The 24,634-nt window shown below is 41.9% G+C and overlaps 1 protein-coding gene across 10 annotated transcripts in view; it reads left to right on the top strand.

Annotated features, from left to right (window-relative positions):
• SLIT2 (slit guidance ligand 2) overlaps window positions 1-24,634 on the top strand; it is a 232,426-nt gene that overhangs the window by 184,649 nt on the left and 23,143 nt on the right. For all 10 annotated transcript variants that reach the window (XM_083457980.1, XM_083457978.1, XM_083457977.1 and 7 more), the window contains 10 exons: window positions 2,299-2,465; window positions 5,183-5,315; window positions 8,360-8,428; window positions 9,629-9,700; window positions 9,883-9,954; window positions 12,987-13,058; window positions 14,282-14,445; window positions 17,337-17,461; window positions 18,081-18,178; window positions 19,931-20,070. In XM_083457980.1, the coding sequence (XP_083314106.1) occupies window positions 2,299-2,465; window positions 5,183-5,315; window positions 8,360-8,428; window positions 9,629-9,700; window positions 9,883-9,954; window positions 12,987-13,058; window positions 14,282-14,445; window positions 17,337-17,461; window positions 18,081-18,178; window positions 19,931-20,070 (1,112 nt within the window). The remainder of the gene's footprint in view (window positions 1-2,298; window positions 2,466-5,182; window positions 5,316-8,359; window positions 8,429-9,628; window positions 9,701-9,882; window positions 9,955-12,986; window positions 13,059-14,281; window positions 14,446-17,336; window positions 17,462-18,080; window positions 18,179-19,930; window positions 20,071-24,634) is intronic.

Here is a 24,634-nt window from a genome sequence, read left to right as displayed (position 1 = left end):
TGTTTCTAAATAATCCCATGCATATTGTGTCTGACTAGCAGTGATTTCCCTTGGTTCAGGGTACCAGTGCAGCTGAATCAGCCAGAGGGGTTGTTTCACACAAAATTCAGCTCTCACTGATAATGAGGGACACTCAGAGGGTGTATTGAGAGCCCTGAGGCTTTTGCCCAAAGATCTGCAGTTGTTCAGATACACCCATAAAATCCCCTTCTTCCCATGCTACCCCATTTTTTTCCAAAGGAGAGAGCGACAGAGCATGAACAGCTGGGTGGAGGTTCTGAACTGTTCCTGTTATTCGGGTGATCGAAACATTCATAAATTTATTGATTTACTTAGGGCAAATAAACATGTGCAACAGGGCGCAATTATTAACCTTAATAACTAAAGAGGGCCCGGTCAGAAATGGGCAAGCATTTCACTCACCTTATTTCTACACATTGCAATCAGCTCACAAATAGGGAAATGTCTCTTTTTCGTGAACTGCTTTGAGAAATAATGTGGGAAAAGGTAAAGGGACCCCTGACCGTTAAGTCCAGTCACAGACGACTCTGGGGTTGCGGCGTTCATCTCGTTTTATTGGCTTAGGGAGCCGGCGTACAGCTTCTGGGTCATGTGGCCAGTATGACTAATCCGCTTCTGGCGAACCAGAGCAGTGCACGGAAGCGCCGTTTACCTTCCCGCTGGAGCAGTACATATTTATCTACTTGCACTTTTTGGTGTGTTTTCGAACTGCTAGGTTGGCAGGAGCTGGGGCAGAGCAACGGGAGCTCACCCCATCGCAGGGATTCGAACCGCGACCTTCCGATTGTCAAGCCCTAGGCTCAGTGGTTTAGACCACAGCGCCACCTGATGGAAGTGTTTCTTCTTCCCCCTTATATTGCTATAATCAGCTATTTAATAATTTGTTTTGGTTCTGTATCTGGTTATCCCTGAGATAACTTGTGTAATACAGGCAACTACCGATTTGTGTGGAGGTTGCATTCCAGTTCATTGCATGTGATAGCAGGGTGTGTATAAGCCCCCCTGTTACCCATCTGCCCCCCTTTTGCTGCCACTTCCAGGTTTGTGGTGATGTGTGTACACATAGTCATGCATGCTTTGAACGCACACAAAATGGTTACTACCTGTATAAAGGAGTTTGGTTAAAGCTGAGCACCTGATACACACACCCAGCTCTGAGGAGAAATAATTTCCATAGAACAACACAGAGCTGTTGCCATTTTCCTGGCCATATTCCTATGTTTCAACTGTAGCTAGGCATAGAGAAAATTGGCAGGTAATCTAAAGAGAGAGAAAATATCAGAAAATGTGTCCTCTATAAGGGTGCTATTAAAGGTTCAAAAGGAGCTCTACTGTTAAGCAAAAAGTTGGGAATTGTAGCAACCATAGATCAGTCATCATATTTACTCAGAAGTATGTCCCATTGTATTCAATAGAGCTTATTCCTAGGCAACTGTGCAAAGGATTGCAGGCTAAATGAGATACATTTGAAACAATCCCCCCATGAGTCAACTGTACGTAAAAGGAAATATGAATATTCAGTGAAAGGAAAAATGAATATTGGAGGGGGGGAGTAAGGCATGTGGTGTGTCTAACAATTGGGTTTTCTGTGGCAGGAATTTCTGAGGGAAGAACGTAATTACCGGCATACTTAATCCTCTGCCCTCTCACAATGTGACAAGTTACACCTAATGACTAATTCGTGCATATTAAAGATGGCATATTTATAAATAATGAAATTGTCAATAGGCCTCTGTTGAAATGTGGAGGTGCCAAAAGCACTGAGACTTGTGGAAGTAAATCCATTTTTATAACTGGCATGTAATCAACTTAGCTGTCAGTTTATATGGAAAACCTATTCTCTGGAGCAAATAAAAGATGGAAATCTTGAAGAGGCAAATTAATGAAAGAGCTGTTGTCAGGTTAAAGCTAATAATATAAAGTAATCAGCCTACATTTTGACATTAAATTACTGTATTATTGTGTGTAGATAGCTTGACAGCAAGTCAGATTTGTGATACATCTTATTTAGAAATCATTTTAAGGTATCGGGATTTCTCAGCTCAGACTCCGAAATTGCTATCCTGATCTTTGGTGGGGGCAAGAGGAGGTGGTTTTTTTTGCGGGTGTAATTTCATCTGCATCACTATTACATAAAATGCAAAGGGTGGATGGAGTGAAAAGAGCCAGTAAAACGAATCCTACTTTTTTTGCAGTGCGAACAGGGTGTTTTAATTTTTGTGCGCGCGTTTTCATTGCTTGAAATTGAGCCCTGTGTTGTTCACATGTGTTTATCAGAAACCTCTTAGCCAACCCTTTCAACTGCAACTGTCACTTAGCATGGCTGGGAGAATGGCTGCGGAAAAAGCGAATTGTGACGGGCAACCCCCGCTGCCAGAAACCCTACTTCCTGAAAGAAATTCCTATACAGGATGTTGCCATTCAGGACTTCACTTGTGACGACGGTAAGAAACGGAGCTCTCATGCTGTATGTCTCTCGTGGCAGATTCATCATTGTAATAATAATATATATAATTTATACCCCGCCCTCCCCAGCCAAGGCCGGGCTCAGGGAGGCTAACAAGCAATAATAAAAACAAGTTGAATGAATACAACTTAAAAACAAGATTAAAATACAACAATTAAACTTGTAGTATGAAAAATAGGGGTGGAGGATAAATAAATGCAGTTCCATTCAAATTTAAAGCTGAGTCTATCAAATAAGCACTTTTAAAAATAATATGCAAATGTGAACAAATCCATTATTCAAAATTCAAACTTATCTGAATTTTGCGATGCAGTTCTTTAACCATAGGAAAAAATGAATACATTAGAAGTGTGCACAAAAATTAATATTCAAAATTCAAAAAATTCATTATATAAGGGGAATTGCCTTCAAAAATGTGTATATTAGTCAAAACTACGTATAAAAATGTGTTTATTAGAAGTTGGCACTAAAATGTTGAATTTTTATGAGGGCTGTTTTAATAAAAAGAATCACAAATTGTTGCAAAATGCAGAGAGATGAATTTAAAATTGGAAAAATGAGAAACCGAGGGAACTGAAATTGACAGATCCTTCTATCCGTAACACAGAAGTTAAATCTGTTACTTACTGTAGCCTTTTAAGGATGATTCTGGTGTTATTTTCTCTTTGGCTTTGTCTGCGCCAATAACACCAGGAGTCAAAGGTTGTGGGGGAAAAGCTAGCAATATGATTGCCCCTGGAACTGGAGCAGCACTGGCATGGATTCCTGCTGCATAATAATAATATAACTCAATTGTAGGAATGATCTCCGGGTTGTGGAGCACACTCCTGCCCGTGGGCAGCCTCAGCTGTCTGCATGTGTGACCTTGGGGTGTGGAGCACACTCCCCCCCCCCCCCAGATAAAGCCACAGCTGTCTGAACATCTTGCCCCCTATCTAACCTTTGCTCTCTTAGTGGTCTGCCGTGCCCTGTCTTGTGACCTTTGTCTCCTTCGTCATACATTGTGCAAGCGGAAAAGTGATGGGGTGGAAACAGGTGCCAAAATAACTTTGTACTATCCCACAATCTCGGGACTGGAAGATGTGTAAAGGTCACAGTCCAAAATGTATTTGCCTGGGTTGCCATATTGTGCCAATAAAAGGAGTCTCAACAGAGCTAGCTGGCAGATTGCTTGTGCACACGTCACCAGCATTACCAACTCCTGCCTCATGTCCTTCACTTCACTCAGTATCATGCATGGGCTTGTTCAGACATTATTTTCTCCCTAGGATTGTTCCTTAAGTGAGATAGATGGTGGCCTCAAGCCTGCCTGTTCTCACTCATCGCAAGGAAAATGTCTAAACTGGGAATTTTGTGGTGTCTTCACTGAGCCTGTCAAGAGAATTTACTCCATCAAGAGCTGGAGAAGATTTGTGCTTGCCCAGCATCTGCTTCCAGTCTCTAAATAAGCCAGTTTTGTGACTTCCACCTGAATATCTTTGTTGCTCTGCATATATGTCAAAATGGCTTCTAAGCTGCTTACAACTATAGAATGCACAGTAACAATTCCATTCCCATACTGCATGTTGTCAAGAGCAGTTTGTGACCTGACATTGGGAGGCGTAGCTGTTCAAAGTGAGGGAAATGTCAAGGAATCCACTAGGCTTGTGCAAGCCTAAGCAGCTACAGTGTACCTTGGGTTACAGACACTTCAGGCTGCAGACTCCACTAACCCAGAAATAGTACCTCGGGTTAAGAACTTTGCTTCAGGATGAGAACAGAAATCGTGCTCCGGCGGTGCGGCAGAAGCGGGAGGCCCCATTAGCTAAAGTGGTGCTTCAGGTTAAGAACAGTTTCAGGTTAAGTATGGACCTCCGGAACAAATTAAGTACTTAACCCGAGGTACCACTGTAGTTGGATCCTGCTTGTGATCAGTTAAGCCTGTGCCATTCAAGTTGAGACATCTCATAGAATGGTAGAGTTGGAAGGGACAACAAGGTTCATCTGATCCAACCCCCTGCAATGCAGGGATCTTTTGCCCAATATGGGACTCAGACTCTGAGATTAAGAGCCCATTGCACAACCAACTGAGCTATTTCTTCAGTAGCTATGGCACCAAGTGCATTTTCCCTAAAAATGCAGGTACCCATGTAAAGGTAAAGGGACCCCTGACCGTTAGGTCCATTCGCAAACGACTCTGGGGTTGCGGCACTCATCTCCCTCTATAGGCCGAGGGAGCCGGCGTTTGTCCGCAGACAGCTTCTGGGTCATGTGGCCAGCATGAGTAAGCCACTTCTGGCAAACCAGAGCAGTGCATGGAAACGCTGTTTGCCTTCCAACCAGAGCGGTACCCATTTATCTACTTGCACTTTGACGTGCTTTCGAACTGCTAGGTTGGCAGGAGCTAGGACCAAACAACGGGAGCTCACCCCGTAGCGGGGATTCGAACCGCCGACCTTCTGATTGGCATGTCCTAGGCTCTGTGGTTTAGACCACAGCACCACCCGCGTCCCGTCAGGTACCCATGTAGTGGAAGTTAAAATACATCATGTCCCCGGTAATTGAAGATAATATTATATTTTCTGTATACAGAGCTACCTGAAAGCAGAAACTTCCTATATATCTAGAACGGATTAAAATGATTGTGCTGCCGCCATGCTTAGGTGCTGTTAGCTGAGCGTGACTTATCTTTATATGTTTCTCTTTATGAACTAGGAAATGATGACAACAGCTGCTCTCCACTCTCCCGCTGCCCCGCAGAATGTACTTGCCTAGATACTGTGGTTCGTTGTAGCAACAAAGGTCTAAAGACTTTGCCAAAAGGCATCCCCAAAGATGTAACTGAACTGTAAGTAGTACAAAAATTATAATTAAAATTAAATGTCAGCAACAATGTTTCTTTCGAGAGTGATGGGGATGCTTTTGGCAGATAACTTAACATTATTGGACTTCCCATTGGTCAAGATCCTAGTCTGCCTTTGCTAAATAGTTTTCACAGGACCTCAGGTATGGTATTTCAATGATTTGCCTTTTCAACGCTCATTTCAGAAGCTATCCAAACACTGGAAATTTATTTCTCCTGGAGTTATTTTCTGGATATTGATTGGAACCAATAATGGTAAAAACTTGATCTACTAACTTTATAAACCTTTTTTTGAGAATAACTCTGCATTTCCATGCATACCAACAAAGTACACCGTTTTGTGGGTTACCTTTATAGTGCCTTCAGATTTTTCTCAACTATAAAATGTATCCTTTGGTCTTAAAGTGTTACAACATCAATTGTTTAAAAATAGTATATTAGTGGTGCACTTCAGTGCTTTGTATCACTTGTGAAAGCAAAAGTTGGAGGTCCATCTGAACTGGAATGAGGTGTTCAGCATCTTCAGAACAGGGTTATATTGCTCTGAAAGATCAGGCTTGCGGTCTCTGAGAGCTCTTAATGGCCTTGTCTTCATGATGCCTTTGTAACATGGAGCAACTTTTATCACATGAGATTCACTTATCGGCTATTGCCCCTTGTCTGGCCAGAGTTCCCATTCCTGCATTCTGCTTTCTCACTTCTTCTAGATGAGATTACAGTGGTGCCCCGCAAGACGAATGCCTCACAAGACGGAAAACCCGCTAGACGAAAGGGTTTTCTGTTTTGGAGGTGCTTCGCAAAATGAATTTTCTATGGGCTTGCTTCGCAAGACGAAAATGTCTTGTGAGTTCCTGCAGGGTTTTTTTCCCTCCCCCCCCCTTTTCCCAAGCCGCTAAGCCGCTTAACAGCTGATCCGCTAAGCCGCTTAACAGCTGATCTGCTAAGCCGCTAATAGCGCTAATCCGCTAAGCCGCTAATGGGCTTGCTTCGCAAGACGAAAAAGACCGCAAGACGAAGAGACTTGCGGAACGGATTCTTTTCGTCTTGCGAGGCACCACTGTATTATTAAAAGAAGAGTTCCAAATTCTTTGTAAGCTGCTTTGGGAGCCTTGCTGGCTGAAGAGTAGAGTGTTAACTTTAAAAAGTAAAATAGGTAATGAATGCTCTGGTTATCTCCAGCTTGGACTACTACATGAGGCTACCTTTGAAACTACAACTAATCCAAAATGCGGCAGCTAGACTGGTGACTGGGAGTGGCCGCTGAGACTGCATAACACCTGTCTTGAAAGACCTACATTGGTTCCCAGTACATTTCTGAGCACAATTTGAAGTGTTGGTGCTGACCTTTAAAGCCCTAAATGGCCTCAGCCCAGTATACCTGAAGGAGCGTCTCCATCCCCATTGTTCAGCCCAGACACTGAGGTCCAGCTCTGAGGGCCTTCTGGCAGTTACCTCACTGCGAGAAATGGAGAGTGCCTTCTTGGCTGTGGCGCCCACTCTGTGGAATGCCCTCTCATCAGATGTCAAGGAAATAAAATCTGACTTTTAAAAGACATCTGAAGGCAGCCCTGTTTAGGGAAGTTTTTAATGACCGATGTTTTAAAGTGTTTTAAATATTTTGTTGGGAGCCACCCAGAGTGGCTGGGGAAACCCAGCCAGATGGGCAGGGTATAAATAATAAATTATTAATAATCATAATGAATAGATCACATGACTGAAGGGTTTGATGAACAAATTCTCTCAAGATCCCTTCATGCACCTTGAAGTTTTGACCTCCACTGAAAGACTGCTTGTGTGCTCAGTTTATCTGGCTCAGTATTCTGACATGACAGGACATATTCTGTTACCTTGGACAGTTCTGAGCATTTTCAGAACCGTGATCGTGGATGCTTAAGAACATTCTGATAAGGCCCACACCCAGCCTCCAAAAAACATCTGTCGTTTTACAGAGAGGATGGAGCTTTGCACGACAAACATTTCTGAGTGTGTTGTGGGAGGAACCTAGGCATGCTTGGAGAATTTCAAAAAGCAGATGAACCAAAGGTCTATATGGGTGGCTTCAGCCGAATTCCTACTGTCAATCACATCTGGCACAACCTCTAGCAAAGCTCTGCTGGATTCCATGAGTTCACATCTGGACATCAGGACCACTTGCAATGGTCCTAGCAACCTGCTAGTTGCGATATACTTTTAAAGAACAACTGTCCACTATGACATCGGGGTTTGACTATTCCTCCTCAGAGGATAAGGCCATGAATTAGAGTTCGAAGTTAGAGAGACTTGCCCTCACTCTGCACTGCCCGGGAAGCGGTGGCACAGGCGGAACCCATTTTGCCATCATCCCTCTGGCCTGAGGTCGCACTGTCGCACACTCAGACTCTGTGCGCCCCAGCCTGGATGCGCCAATGAAACCACAATCTCTTGCATGCAATAGGAGCAAAATGTTGTCCAGACAGGCAAGGCCCCTTTTATTGAAAAGGTGGGAGGTGGGAGCTGCAACAATATTTAGAGTTTGCCTAGTACAGAAACAACAGCTTGCTCTAGCTCTGTATGGATTCGGCAGTGCTGAACTCTCGCCTTGCTGGAACCTTGTACCTGCTCTTCCTGGCTTGGATTGGCCCTTCCTTGCATCACTTGATTCTGCCTTGGACCAGATCCCTCTTTCTGCTGGAATCATTACCTGGAGCAGAACACTGCCTGAGTGATACTAGCTACATCACCCTTCATTTCTCTACCACACTATTGCTAATCCAAAACTCCACTTTTTACAAAGAAGTACTGATATACAATGAAACAGCCTTTTCCGACAAGCCAGATGTGTTTGCATCAAATAGAAAATATTGGTTCACCATAGTCAAATTATTTCTGTTAGTGTGCAGGTGTGCATCTGGCTATTAAACTGATGGTTGATCTCATCTAATTCCCAGTTGTCATGATATTATTTAAAAAGTGTGTGGGTATTAGAGTCATGGAATGAGCTATTGGTGATTTCAATTAAATAATATTGCGTTCTATCTTCCCTTTTGTAGCTATTTGGATGGAAACCAGTTTACCCTTGTCCCCAAAGAACTTTCAAACTACAAGCACTTAACTCTTATGTGAGTAATGCTCTCTCTACGCTAATGTTATTTAAAATCTGCTCTTCCATTAAACGAAGTAGTTCCAGACCCCTTAGCAATTAAAATTCTATTGCACATTTAAGAAATAGTTTATATTTAGTCCACTAATCACAGCACAATTCATTAGAAAGTATGCAGACTGAATACAGTCGTACCTTGGAAGTCGAACGGAATCTGTTCCAGAGGTCCGTTCGACTTCCAAAACGTTCGGAAACCAAAGCACGGCTTCTGTTTGGCTGCAGGAAGCCACGGAAGCCCCGTCAGACGTTCGGGTTTCCAAACCAGAACACTCACTTCTGGCTTTGCTGCATTAAGGAGCCAAAACGTCTGAGTACCAAGGCATTCAGTATCCAAGGTACGACTGTACCTTACAACTCTAAAGATGCACCACGGAGTATGCTGGATGTAGTTGTTTATTATATGGATAGCACACAGTATTAAAGAGTGTAAAGGCATTACACAAGTATATTCGGCTGCAGAGAGAAATTAGATTAGTTTGCTTGGAACAGGGTTATACAGCAGTAGATGGCATTGTAGTGAAAGAACAGGAGGAAATAGTGGCAGCACTTACCATCTTTAGTGGAGCAATTTCTGAGCCGCTTGCTGGATTTTTTAGAAGGTAAATTCAGCTTTAAGGGTAATTTCAAAGTTAATCTTCAGGAGAATATTAAACTGAGAAGCAGCTTTACTAAATTGCATCATGTATAAATGCAATCAAAATGTGTTTGCATTTTTCAAAAGTATGTTTTCTAGTAGTAGCACATATTTTATGAAACAAAAGTGGTTAAATATAAAGCATACCAGTTAAGAAATGTTCAATCCTTACCTGTTTTGCTCCAAAAGGGTGCATTTATTATCACTCAGGAAATCACTTGTTCAGATACGCCATGTAGTTCCAAGTTTTATTTCACAAAGGGAAGCATTAGCATTACGTTCATATCTGAAGGGTCTAGTTCTGGATATTATTTGGGTTTCTTCTTTTTGTAATATTGGCATTCTCATTTTGTTGTCTTTAGTCCTACTTAAGTTAAAATGCTTGCTGGGTTCATTGCATGTGGCAGTATAAACTGACATTTTAAATAAGAATTAATAATACTACATTTACTAATAGGATTTGGTGTTTGAATATCTGTGTTATGACTTAAAGAATTTCTGGATTTTTATTGTTATTTTTTTTAGAGATTTAAGTAACAACAGAATCAGCACCCTTTCTAACCAGAGCTTCAGCAACATGACTCAGCTGCTTACTTTGTAAGTGTATTTGTGTAGCAAAACAAATGTTTAAGAACAATATAATCTTTATTAATAAAGCTGATGGTTGGTCTGGATTTTGGCTGTGTGTTTATGATGAAGAAATCAATATGCAAACTGGAGTTTACAGCTCTGCGTTTATGGTGTCTAGTTTGAAAATTAATTACTTTGTATACTTTCAGAATTCTGAGCTACAATCGTCTCAGGTGCATCCCGGCACGAACATTTGATGGCTTGAAATCGCTTAGGCTGCTGTAAGTAGTCATGTTCTGTTAATCATTTTCTTGTGTGTACCAGTTGGAGGATGAGACCTGAATCAAGCTGTGTGGGTGCTCCTTCCCCATGGCTCTGGTAGTATGAATGGTCAAATTTGGCAATAGATATTCCCCTATCAGTGCTGCTTGAGCTAGGAGATGTGGTTTGACTCAGCACCATTCATGTCCACCAATGATTTCATTATCTCATACATTACCAGAGAAGTGTGGGATTCTGCCACGGGAAACATCACCTAAACTGCTCAGTTGGGTCTTAAAGGGACCCCTGACCATTAGGTCCAGTCGTGGCCGACCCTGGGGTTGTGGCGCTCATCTCGCCTTATTGGCCGAGGGAGCCGGTGTACAGCTTCCAAGTCATGTGGCCAGCATGACTAAGCCGCTTCTGGCGAACCAGAGCAGAGCACGGAAACACCGTTTACCTTCCTGCCGGAGTGATACCTATTTATCTACTTGCACTTTGATGTGCTTTCGAATTGCTAGATTGGCAGGAGCAGGGACTGAGCAAAGGGAGCTCACCCCGTCACAGGGATTCGAACCGCCAACCTTCTGATCAGCAAGCCCTATGCTCTGTGGTTTAATCCACAGCGCCTCCTGCATCCCTCCCAGTTGGGTCTTAGTGGTTTGTAATTAGGATAATTCCCTAAGAAGTCACTCGCCCTGGTACCTTGATGGACTCAACCTAAAGCAACTTCTGATGTAGTAATTAAACTACAGTTATTCACATAAATAAATAATTTGCAGTGCCCCATGTAGACATATAATAAGGCATGAACTCTAGTGCACCGTAAAATAATCATGTGAGGTAGACTGCTAGGATTGTTGGCTCTCAGGTAGACTGCTAGGATTGTTGGATGCGGGTGGCGCTGTGGTCTAAACCACTGAGCCTCTCGGCCTTGCCAATCAGGAGGTTGGCGGTTCGAATTCCCGCGAAAGTTTGAAAGCACCCCAAAAAGTACAAGTAGATAAATGCTGTATTTTTCTCTCTATAGGACGCACTTTCCTCCCTCCAAAAATTAAGGGGAAATGTGTGTGCGTCCTATGGAGCGAATGCAGGCTCCTTGGCTTCAGTGATAGCAATGCAAAGTCTCCGAAGCACAGAGGGAGCGCTCCCTCCACGCTCCGGAGGCTTCAGGTTCCTTTCACTGAAGCCAGGAGAGCAAGACTCTCCTGGCTTCAGCAGAGAGGGAGAGCTGTGCAGCGCCCCTTCAGCCAAGCGGGAGGAGAAATGGAAGGGGCTCCATTTCTCCTGCCGCTTCACTGAAGGGGCGCTGAGCAGAGAGGGGGAGATTTTTTTTCCCTTGTTCTCCCCCTCTAAAACAAGGTGCGTCTGGTGGAGTGAAAAATATGGTAGGTACCGCTCTGGAGGGAAGGTAAACAGCTTTTCCGTGTGCTGCTCTGGTTTCGCCAGAAGTGGCTTAGTCATGCTGACCTCATGACCCAGAAAAACTGCCTGCGGACAAACGCCGGCCTGTAAAGCGAGATGAGTGCTGCAACCCCAGAGTCATTCGCAACTGGTCTTAACTGTCAGGGGTCCTTTACTTTTTTTTTTAAACCTTGCTTACACAGGAAGTTTTGTTTTGACATCTCCAGGGCAGCAAGAAGACATGATATGGGGACTATTGCATCCTAATGCCGCAGTGGTCCCTTCTCTCCCCACTCTTGGTTGTAGCAAGCAGGAGAAGAGGATGGATTTCTGTGGCATTAGATTGAGATTGAGAGGTATGGTGCCCATATCATGTTGTCCTGAACTTGACTTCATGCAAGTAAGAGTGTTAAGTATCCTCTTAAGCTGGAACATTTTAGTGGTAGAATTTCGACACTATTGTGTTATGCAAAGTCGTTGTCCGTTATATCACAGAATAGATATCCCTAAAGGTTAAAAACAACACATATTCAGAGAAGTCAAGCTTCTTCTGTCCGACAGGAGTCTTTTTACATCCTGAAGAAGCATGGTTAGGGAAGGAGATAGGGCTGACTTCAGTCTCATACTACTTGGGACAGCAAGTGGCCATATTACCCTGCCAGAATACTACCCTTCCTCTTGATATTGATGCAAGGGATGGTTTGACCTGAGGTGGGACAGAGATTGAGTGGACCATTACAGATTGCCCCAAGCTATACCTAATAAATTACTCAAAAGAATGAAAAATTAACATGTATGTGTTTCGAACAAAATTTGTTTCACTGTGATAAATCCCTAACAGTATGTAATTAGGAACATAAGTTTTCATGTGTTTGCTGTTGGTTAGACTGGAAAGCTTTTGAACATTTTGGAATTATTTGCATGGCCAAATGCATGGCCACCACATCTTCTCCCCTGGCAAAAGGTGTGACGTGAAACTAATTTCCCAGTGTCTTCCATTTCCTTTGGTGCTGCTTTTAGGGGTGAAGAAAAACTCAAAGGGGTGATGTCGTGTCACACATTTTGCCATGCATTATGAGAGATGGGAAATGACGAGGTGCAGGGCTGATTATTATGGTAGTGATGTGGCAGCTGTAACATGTTCACATCCCTGAGAGTAAGGCTATGTTCTGCTCAGATTCCAAATATTTTTTATTGATTTACCGTATTTTTCTGTGTATAAGACGCCCCCTACTTTTGGGGACCCCAAATTTAGAAAATGGGCATATGCACTATCCGTGTATAAGACGCCCCCAGATTTTTAACCTTATTTTAAAGTAAAAAAACACCCTAGTCTTATACATGGAAAAGTACGGTATTTTCCAAAATATGCATGCTGCTTTTCCAGGCAAATCTTATCCAAAGTGGCTTACAAGCAATATAAAGTGTGTGTGTGTGTGTGTGAGAGAGAGAGAGAGAGAGAGAGAGAGGGGGAGAGAGAGAGAGAGGGAACAGCCTTGGCTGACTGTGAATTTTGGGACTGATTTCAAGCTTACAAGGAACTGATACTAATAATATATGCAGATGTCTGGAAAGATATTGCATTATGCTATTTATTAAGTTCTTCGCCATCTATTTCCAAGCACATAATTGTTTCTCGTTTGCATAGGTCTCTACACGGCAATGATATTTCTGTTGTACCTGAAGGTGCTTTTAATGATCTTTCAGCGTTATCCCATCTGTAAGTATCCTGTCCATAAGGTAATATTTACATTCATGTGCTGATTGGGCAGTTCACTGTTAGAGAGACTAACAGCCTCATCCTAAACATTTGTATAGACTAGTTCAGGGAAGCACTTGTTGTCATATACCTGGAATATACACAGATAACACTTTTAGCAATGCACTTATGCAGCAGTTGGATGTCCTTATTGTAAGAATGCATTTGCTGGTGTGATTGACTGGAAGGATACATAAGCAATGGAAGAGGAGCTGTAGGTAAACACGTCTACCTTCTGTTCTTTTACCGTATTAATGAACTTCAATATTCTTCCAGCTATGTATATATAGTTCATAAACAAATATTTATATTACTTTCCTAGCCGGGGAATTAATGTTTGGGGATGCACAAAAAAACCATGTAAAAATTGGCAGTGAAATGAATAAGCATCTCAACGTTTTCTCAGCCTGCCACAACAGCTTAGTGAACGTCGTGTTGCATGTGTCAAGCCTTGTATATAATGCTGATAAGGGGAAACTGTTGCTAAATTCTTGATTGCTTCCTTTGCCTTCGTGCAAAATATGGTTTGTTTATTCGCTGATTACAGCTTAAAGCCTGCACTGTTGCAAGCATTGATTTGGGCCTCTTCTTTCACTTGTTAACAGATTGTTACTGGGCTAAGAGTATAAATGTTTGGGTTGAAAAGCTCCCCACTCCCATGAGTAAGAGTCTTGATTATTTGCAGTTAGCGGCTCTCTGTGATGACACTAGGTCACATCCATAATATACGTTTAAAGCACCTTTATACCACTTTAACCATCATGGCTTCCCCCAAAGAATCCTGGAAACTGTGGTTTGCTAAGGGTGCTGAAAGTTAAAATAAGTGGAAAGCATTTGTTTTCAATATGGAGGGAACTTGCCAACACAAGAGGCACTAAGCAGCCCCTCTCAGTTGTCGATTATCTCTTGCCCCTTGTTTGCCTTTTAATGTTTAGTTCCACCTTTTACAGTTAACCCTTTGATGATGAATTGTTTACAATGGGTTTATAATTTTGTAATGCATTTCTTCCCAATGTCTCCCTTCGGAGCCATTTTGAAGCTGAAGCTTTGTGCTCTCTTGGCTGTAACTTTTTAGTAAGTTAATTCAGTAACATACGGAGTATTTTCCACTTCGTTTTCATGATAAGAAAAGCTCTGTGAGAGAGATAATGCGAAATGGTGTTGTTGTTGTTTGGGTTCTACAGTGCAATTGGAGCAAATCCACTTCACTGTGACTGTAATATGCAGTGGCTGTCTGATTGGGTAAAGTCGGAATACAAAGAGCCAGGCATAGCCCGATGTGCTGGACCTGGGGAAATGGCGGACAAGCTGCTTCTCACCACTCCATCTAAAAAATTCACCTGCCAAGGTATGTTCCTCCCTCCCCAAAATGCTTACATTTCAGCATCCTAGAAGAGAAAATAATTGCCTTCAATATAATATGCTCTCAGTTTGATATAACCATAAGAGAGACATTTCCTACTCTTATTCAATGTGTTAAAAATACTCCATGTCATGGAACACATTTGAAAAATTATTGCTGAATGACTTAGGACCATTTCATGTATAACAGGGATGCAAATCTGGGTTTGCGAATCTGTACACTCAACAAAAACTTGCAATCAATCACAGTTATTTGTTGAGTGTTCCTGGATTACACATGTAGCTACAAACATTTTTTTATATCATTATAGAATACAATAAGAATGTAATGTGTCCATTAGTACTTTCAAGATGTCTGGAGAGTCACCATTCTGAAGGTTGTCTCAGTCGTATTGGTTTCGTTTTTGCTTGTTTGTTTGTTTAAAAACCTTTAGAAGCCAGTGTCTAATAGAATCACTGTCTTTAGGAAAATAAAACTTTTAATAGTCTGATCTAGTGCAACATGTTTCTTGCTATGACCACAGATGCTAGAACTCACTGGGGTATGGGGGGAACTACTTCTTCTTTGGGCTTGTGTACAAGCCCAGTACAGTGGTACCTTGGGTTACATACGCTTCAGGTTACAGACTCCTCTAGCCCAGAAATAGTACCTCGGGTTAAGAACTTTGCTTCAGGATGAGAACAGAAATCGTGCAGCGGCAGCAGGAGGCCCCATTAGCTAAAGTGGTGCTTCAGGTTAAGAACAGTTTCAGGTGAAGAACGGACCTCCGGAACAAATTAAGTACTTAACCCAAGGTACCACTGTATTAACAATGAGAAAACTTGTGCTGAAAGATAGCAATGTACAGCAATGTAGAATTAAAAACAAAATAACCAATGTAAAGAACATTTGCTAAATTCCCTTCTGAATTATGCAGTTCTACTTCATTAGAAATACTGTTAAGAAAGAGTTTATTTCCGTAGATAATGTCCCCTAGAGCATTCGCCCCATTCCCATATACATTATTCCTCTGGGGGTGTCGCATCTAATAGATTTTCCATGTTTTACTTTTGGCATTTCACAATCCACACCCTGCTTCTAGAGATACCAGGGCCTTGTGGTTTTCTGATACCAGGTAAGAGTGTAAAGTGCCCTGGACTGAATTTCTGTTTAAGCCAGGACCTTCAGACCTTCCCTACATGTTTCTCAAGCAAACATTTTCCCCAAAGACATGCATGTTGTCCGTTTCTTCCCACTTTGCTTTGATGACATTTGTGAGTGATTCCTTTTAACGTGCTATGGCATAATGACATTCTGGAATCCTAAACAACCTTTTGGTATTTTAAATCATGATGCTGATTTATTTATCATAGAATCATAAAGGTGGAAGGGACCAAGGGTCATCTAGTCCAACCCCCTGCAATGCAGGAATCTCAGCTAAAGCATCCATGACAGGTGGCCATCCACTGCTTAATTTATATGCCGTCCATCTGACTAGGTTGTCCCCAACCACTCTGGGCAGCTTCCAACAAATTATAAAACCACAATAAAACATCAAACATTTAAAACTTCGCTATACAGGGCTGCCTTAAGATGTCTTCTAAAAGTCAGATAGTTGTTTCTTTCCTTGACATTTTTTTTGGGGGGGGCAGGGGATGTTGCAGATATTAATATTGCACAGTTTGAAGTGACTGGAAGCAAAAAGAACTGATTTCTTTTGGAAGAAATCATTGTCCAGGCCCATAATAATACTATTCAAAGTTTTACTGGCCGAACTCTTCAAAAACAGAATATAGGCATTAAAGATACAATCAAAATATACATATGATGTATTGTGCTGCCCAGCACAGGCTCAGAATCTTAGAAAATATGAAATAATTCAAACAGACCTAGAAGCAGAGTTCTGTCTCTCCTCCATTGGCCTTAGGCTGTTTCTCTCCCTTCAGGAGAGCTGCATTTTTATCCTCACTCCATGGAGTTTGAGAGACAAGGACTAAAGGCAACTCTCTATCAAAGTGAAGATTTGCAATTCAATACCTTCATCACATGGTCAAAGGTTCACTCTCAGCACAGAGTAAAACACAAATCAACAGTTATTCATTAAGGAGCTCAGAGTCCTTTAGAAAACAACTGTAGAAAACCCCCAATCTTTTCACCAATATATATTTAGGCATTCTCATTTCAGTGTCAGTTAAGCCATTATACTTCCGCAAGTTTTATATACCGTGTTAGAATTGTAATTGTTACCATCTTGTTGTATCCTTCAGTATCCTCTGTGAGCGTCAGTATTGATATTGACAAGCCTTCCCATTCCTTGACTTCTGTTTTCTGATCTTCTGATTTCCTTGGTATCTTCCTCTACTGCACCTACCCTTAAATATGGCTATGGCCTTGATATCGTCTTCCTTCTGTTGAGTCCTCCATCTTCTGATGTTTCTTCTTCTTCATTTGTGGCAATAAGGACTAGAGCCTGGATCAAAAAACCTACCAGGTTCAAAAACTGAATTCCTGTAGTGGAAGGGTGGATGCTTGTGGCAAATGAAGTCACATGATCTCCTTCCTTTGAGTGGGAAGACCCACATAAATTGGGCTTCTGGAGGTAATATAACCAGAAAGACTAGTAGCTATTGGAGCTTGTGGAGCCTTGTCCTCCACAAGTCCAGTCTCAACGAACCATTTTGTGCATTGTGCAGCTTTTTCTTGGTAAGGTTGCTCAGCTAGCAGCTGAGAGTAGCCTGGGCATCACATAAAAGCTACATATCCACAGCCAGCATATTGCACAAAAGTATTGAATGGTTGGCTAGTACAGATCTAGCCAGACCCACCCTAGTTGAAAAGGTATTTGATAACAATTATGACAGGCTTGTGCCTGACTGTGCATTTGTGTTCCCTTGAAGGTCCTGTGGATGTCAGTATTCTGGCCAAATGTAGTCCCTGCTTATCAAACCCATGCAAAAATGATGGAACTTGTAATAACGACCCTGTCGATTTCTACAGATGCTCCTGTCCCTATGGCTTCAAGGTATGGAGAACATATGAAGGTCATTTTTTATTTTATTATATTGGGAACCCATATTTCAGGCTAAGCCATGCCATTGGTCCATGTAACCTAGTACTTTGGGATCACAGGTTGAACTTCCATCCTATAGGCCAAGCACATGCTCTGCCATTGGGTTTTGGAGAGTGGGAGAAGCAAGATTAACAGCAAGGTGGAGAAATGTATAAGGTAAAGGACCACAGGACAGTTAAGTCCAGTCAAAGGCGACTATGGGGTTGCGGTGCTCATCTCACTTTCAGACCAAGGGAGCTGGCGTTTGTCCACAAACAGCTTTCCGGGTCATGTGGCCAGCATGACTAAACTGCTACTGGCACCATGGAGGACCATGACGAGTGCCAGAGCACATAGAAACACAGTTTACCTTCCCACCGCAGTAGTACCTCTTTATTTACTTGCACTGGTGTGCTTTTGAATTGCTAGGTTGGCAGAAACTGAGACAGAGCAACGGGAGTTCACCTCATTGCGTGAATTCGAACAGCCAATATTCTGATTGGCAAGCTGTATATAACTGTGTTATTTTAAAAGAATAAACCAATTTGCCTTCCCTCTGTGCAATCTCACAACTTTGCTGTTTTATTCCTAGGGCCAGGACTGTGATGTTCCAATTCATGCCTGCATTAGCAACCCTTGTAAACAAGGAGGGACTTGTCATTTAAAAGAAGGTGAAAAGGATGGATTTTGGTAGGTTTTTATCTGGAAACACAGAAGAGAACCCTGTTGCTTTTGAAAGACTAGTCAGACTAGCAGAACCCAAGCACTCCCACACAAAAGTCTATGTGTGCTATTAGTAATCTTTGATCCCACAAAGTAATGAGAAGCGAGGACTATTAATAAGCACAAAAGCACAAACCCACAATGGTGGTTCTTCTAAGGCTTCAGGAAACAAAGTAACATCAATGAGCTTAATGTTCTCTGTTAAGTTTTTCTTTTAAATACATTGTTATTAGTCAAGGCATAACAGGGCAAGACAACATGGTGTTGACTCTATTATGCTAATTAATTGCTAGCTAGATCCCTGCTGGAAAGACTCTCAATTCAGCTGTTGTTCTGTGCATTATATCAACAGACAGCCTGTAAATGATCAGATGTAAATCCCAGTGAAACAGAAAATTAATGATTCATTGCCAAATCAGCATGCCAGTGGATAAACATGCTGTGAGCATTTTTAATCTAGAGTTATTTAATCACACACTACAATTACCCGAGATGTATTCCATGAATTATGAAATAGAGTTCTTTAATAAATGGATCCAATAATTTCAAATAAGAATGCTGATCCATTCTTCTATCTAGTTAAAAACCTTCTTGATTCCTGCTTTTCATTAAGAAATTATCTTTAATTTTACATCTAAATTTTGGCCAAAGGTTAGAGTGCTTTCTGTTTGAAATTAATCTGATGCATTTTAATACCATGGTAAATTAACATTTAATCACAGCTTCAAAGGACTAAAATGAGCAAGAAGCACTTCAGAACACGTTAGTTTGGTGGGACTTACGCATGGAAAGTTAATAAATGTGTCCAGAGTATTAGCTTACCATATTGTTCACCATGAATGCATTTTGTCACCAGCACCCAATACAAACCAGGAGTAAATAAATTTAAATACAATTTATTCCCCAAAGAAGCTAAATTCCTTAAGTAGTGAGGTTTCAGCTCCCCTCTCTCTGTGCGTTTATATATATTCATTCCATAACATGCTACCATGTTTGAAATACATAAGCACATGAATAAAGTACCAGTTCAGAACCAATTCTAGTATTGCTTCTGCAATAAATGAAACAAAACTTCCATTTAACTTAGTGTTCCCTAGTTACCTTCACTTCACCTTGCCGACAAAGACATCACCTTGCCGACAAAGGTCCATATAGTTAAAGCTATGGTTTTCCCAGTAGTGATTTATAGAAGTGAGAGCTGGACCATAAAGAAGGCTGATCGCTGGAGAATTGATGCTTTGGAATTCTGGTGCTGGAGGAGACTCTTGAGAGTCCCATGGACTGTAGAAGATCAAACCTATCCATTCTGAAGGAAATCAGGCCTGAGTGCTCACTGGAAGGACAGATCCTGAAGCTGAGGCTCCAATACTTGGGCCACCTCATGAGAAGAGAAGACTTCCTGGAAAAGACCATGATGTTGGGAGAGATGGGGAGCACAAGGAGAAGTTGACTACAGAGGACGAGATGGTTGGACAGTGTTCTCGAAGCTACTAACATGAGTTTGACCAAACTGCGGGAGGCAGTGGAAGACAGGAGTGCCTGGCATGCTCTGGTCCATGGGGTCATGAACAGTCGGACACGACTTAACGACTAAACAACAGCAAAGTTACCTTCCAATTTTCAGAAATTCCCCAGTTTTCAGTATATAGGTCAAAGGTCCATTAGCTCAGCATCGTCTTCTCACATAAACACTTGTCTGAAACGGTTTCTCATTTACAGGTGTGCCTGTGCAGATGGATTTGAAGGTGAAAACTGTGAAGTGAACGTTGATGATTGTGAAGATAATGATTGTGAAAATAACTCAACCTGTGTTGATGGAATTAACAACTACACTTGCCTGTGTCCTCCCGAGTACACAGGTAGGAAAAGGGGAAATGATATTCTTAACAGCATTTAGCATGCTAATGCGTTTGAATCACTTTTATTCTAGTTTGCTTGACTTTGCAATACCTTTCAGGAGTCTGTTCATTTAGCCTTTTGTTTAGCTGCTCTTGGCATTCTTACAAGCATCGCTTGATAACGGAAAATGTAGAGCCTGGAAAAGCGAAAAACTGAAATAAGGAACATTCCATTTTTCATTATTCCCTGAATGAACACACTGCAATTGATACTGCACTAAAATTGCTAAATAATTATGTCCCAGAAATTATTGGAATCCAGAAGAATCGTTTTTCTGTATTCTGTCTGTTGCATAACTGCACCTCCATAGTTTTCCTTTCACCCATGCAATTCTCTTTCACCAAACTGCAAACTCTTTAGGAAACTTGCACAAGTTATGGTTTGAAGGTGGGAAGAGGATGCTATTTTGAAAGTGGAAATGAAAGTCATATATGCAGATCTGGTGTATGGAGGAGATAGATGATAGATAATATTTATTTGCCTTTCTAAGAATGCACACACACACATCCGGGCTATATCTTCCTGATTTAACCCAGCAAACTATTGGTCCAACCTAACTAAACCATATTATATTAATTTATCAAGGCTGTAGAAGTCCAATTTGAAACAGGAATCATTTAGAAATGAATTCTCAGGTCTTGAACTAATTTTGCCCCCTCTGTGTGGGTACACATATACCCCCCTTCACATGTATATATATATATATTTTAAAAAAATTATGTACTAGATTGTGTGCTTGTATATTTGGGGGGGGGGGGGGTATGAAAAGAGGCAAATGTCATTTTTCATTTCAATATGCACCGTACTTGACAATGATTGAAATAGCAAAGCATGGATAACTAGGTCAGTACTGAAACAAAGTCTGTCATTTTCTCAATAAGCATGAATGCCGGAGATCAGTTTTCTCATGCGTAGTAAGAACGTTCTGGTATTTTATGTGAGTGGCAGATTGACCACATCTGCACAGGTCACAATAGCTAGAAAAGGCTCCAAGTCTATAGAGTCTTCATAGAAGGAAGATTTGAGAAAGAGTGGGTAATGTTTTAATTGCCCTGTCCTTCAGTAGTTCCAGGATGCATCCTGATTTCATGGTTGGGCTCAGATACTCCTCAGTGTGTCGACCTGAACATGCTTAGGTGCTCCTCCAATTTCCTTGCTTTCAATGCAACAAGGTTTGGGCAGCTCTCATGGGATGGTGACATTTGGGATAGGACCTGCACACTCACTCACTTGTAACCCTACTACAGTCGCCACAAACATGTTGCTTGAATGCCAAAATAGGATTACCGTATTTTTCGCCCTATAGGACGCACTTTTTCCCCTCCAAAAATGAAGGGGAAATGTGTGTGCGTCCTATGGGGCGAATGCAGGCTTCAGGAGAGCCCCACCGCCAGCCCCACAAACTCGGGGGACAGCGGGAGGCTGACGTACTTGCAGTGGCTGAGAGCAAAAATGTTTTAAAGATTCAAACCAAAGGTCAGTTTTCAATTACAGCGTTTCACAGATTTCAGAGACACGGATAATCTGGTTAGTTTTATATTGAAATGAAGCACTGAGGTTTTGCTCGTCATGGTGATTTAAAAGTGGATTTTGTGTTTGTTTTGGTGACTTCTCTTTTTTTGAGTTTCTCTCTGTATGTACAGTATATGGAAAATCAGTGGGGCACAAGGAATGGAAAGATATATATTTTTTAATCAGTAATTAGTTAAAATAGAAGGATTTGTATGAAGTTATTAAACTGCTTGCTTAGCATAAGTGCATATTCTGAGATCTAGTTTGGGTAGAAGATTGTTAGGTCTAGGGCCTTACCTCTGGTCATTATGGGCGTAGCCAGGATTTTTTTGGGGGGGGGGCAGAACCGAAGTGGTTGGTCAGTTAGTTAAGTATTTCTATTTTTTTAACTTGATCAGGGGAGTTATGCCCATGCTGGTCATTCTTCTTTTCTGCTAGAATTTTCCTTTCAGTGGTGTCTGCAAGGCAGGCAGAATCCTAGGAATTAATTCCTGGTCTTCATCCACACATACACTCTCAGCTCAGAGCAGCAAAGCAAACTGATGTTTCACCTAGTTAGGCAGCTGGTTATTGACTTAGATACCTTTTTTTCCTCTTTAATGTTGTCATTTGTTTCATTTCAGAGATAGGGGTCAGATTTTCAATTGGACATTTATTTTATTTATTTTAAATATTTTTATACCTTATTTGAAATAAAAATTACCAAAATGGTATACAAAGGCTAAAACATCAAATAAAGGCAAAAAAACAGACATATAAACATAAAAGCAACTGTATTTATATATCACCTGAAAGGGAAAAACAGAAAAGTTTTAACAAAGAGGGAATCATTAAAATCTGACATGGACGGGAGTTTCAATATTCTGGGGCCGCAGCAGAAAAGGCCTTGTTTCTTGTGGAAGATAATCCAGCCTTCACATGTGATGCAGTCTTTAACAGGGTCTCATTATGACTTCTTAGTGGGAAGGGAACTCATATGGGCGAAGGTGTCCTCTGGGATAATAAAATAAATTCTGAGCCCAGAAATGTATTAGTTGCCAGTGTAGCTGTTTTGAAATAGGTACAGGTGACGACCATTTTGCGTGGGGGTTCCGTTCCCAGACCCCACATGCATCGACGAAGCACCCCGCTACTCTGTTCCGCCCGTATCCTTCCCTCTTCTGGGTCCAAACGGATCCACACATCGGCGATTGCACATCCTTTGGATGTGCCTAAAATGTTCACTGCTGACAAAAATGGTTTGAGCTAATCAGTAACTGAACTGTCGCATTTTTCAGCAGCTGAAGTGTCTGAATTATCTTAAAGGGCAGCCCAATGTATATTGCATCACTGTAACTCAGTATGGAGGCAAGCAAAACAGAAATAAATGTGGCCAGGTCTCTTGTCTTCTAGGAAGTGCAGGTGCTATGTGAGCCAGTGTCAGTCTGGGCATATACCGTATTTTTCGCTCCATAAGATCCACTTTTTTCCTCCTAAAAAGTAAGGGGAAATGTCTGTGCATCTTATGGAGCAAATGTGTGGTCCCTGCAGCCGAATTGCCCTGGGGTAAAAAGCAGATCGTGCTTTTTTTTTTTTTTTAGAAAGAGGGAAGGGGGTGTTGAAACAAAGCTGCTGAGCAGCTGATCAGCAAGTGATCAGGAGGGACATAAGGGACTCTAGAGATAAAGGAGGCTGCCTGGGAGGGGGGAGGTAAAAGCACATGGATCCTCAGGATTTTTGCACTGGGTCATCATCAGATCACATAGCGTGTCCATGGCTACAGCCTGCACCAAAAAAATCACACATCCACTTTTTCGTGGGGCCGCAATGGCGCAAAACCGTGGTTACAAAGCAGGGATCCACATGGATTCTCAGGATTTTTGCATTGGGCTACCCCAAACTCACCGTCAAATCGCATATCATGTCTGTGGCCACAGCATGAACCACAAAGATCATACACCCACTGTTTCGTTCAGAATATTTGTTTTCTTGTTTTCCTCTAAAAACTAGGTGCGTCTTATTGTCAGGTGCGTCTCATGGAGTGAAAAATACAGTAACTGCAAACCTGGACCTCCAGGAGCAGCGCTGGTTCCATTTTGTTAGAGTGTGATCCCATATAGAAAAAGTGTTCCCCAACCAAGATGGTCAAGGGTCTGGAAACCAAGCCTTGTGAGGAGCAGTTGAAGGAGCTGGGTATGTTTAGCCTGGAAAAGAGGAGACTGAGAGGAGATATGATAGTCGTCTTCAAATAAATATCTAAAGGGCTGTCACATGGAAGATAGAGCAAACTTGTTTTCTCCTGCTCTGGAGAGTAGGACCCAAACCAATGGCTTGAAGTTACAAGAAAGGAGATTCTGGCTAAACATGTTTAGAACCATGGGTTTTTGTTTTTTTACATTTCCTGTGTTTTGAAAGCTTCACTTTCTCTTCTCTTAATAGATTCAGGATTACCTACTTCTCTTTTAAACCTGTGTAACAGAGACTCTTAGCATTCTGCACAACAAACCATAGCTGGAAATAAATTGCATATAGGCTGTGACTTTAGGGACCTAGCAAGTGAGGCTGGAAGCACCTGATGCTATAGTGTTGCTGAATCTGAGCATGTGTGAATCTAGTCAGTGTGGTGTAGTGGTTAAGAGCGGTAGACTCGTAATCTGGGGAACCAGGTTTGCGTCTCTGCTCCTCCACATGCTGGGTGACCTTGGGCCAATCACACTTCTCTGAAGTCTCTCAGCCCCACTCACCTCGCAGAGTGTTTGTTGTGGGGGAGGAAGGGAAAGGAGAAGGTTAGCTGCTTTGAGACTCCTTCGGGTAGTGATAAAGCGGGATATCAAATCCAAACTCTTCTTCTCTTCTCTAGTCAGACCCTTCAATGGAGAGTCACTGGAGCTCCACATGGGATGGGATATTAGTGTAACAAATAAACATTTAAACAAATTATTAGTGGATCCTTGTATCCCCATTTTAGCTGGCTAGATTTGGCAGGCTCCAGTTTTGTTTGTGGAAAACACCAGTGCCCTCTAGAGGGGAATG

Source organism: Podarcis tiliguerta (genome assembly GCF_965153285.1).
Source record: "Podarcis tiliguerta genome assembly, chromosome: 9".
In the NCBI taxonomy this organism is placed as follows: Eukaryota; Metazoa; Chordata; class Lepidosauria; order Squamata; family Lacertidae; genus Podarcis; species Podarcis tiliguerta.
Note: the sequence above shows the minus strand (reverse complement) of the source record. Positions and strands in the feature narration are given on the sequence as shown.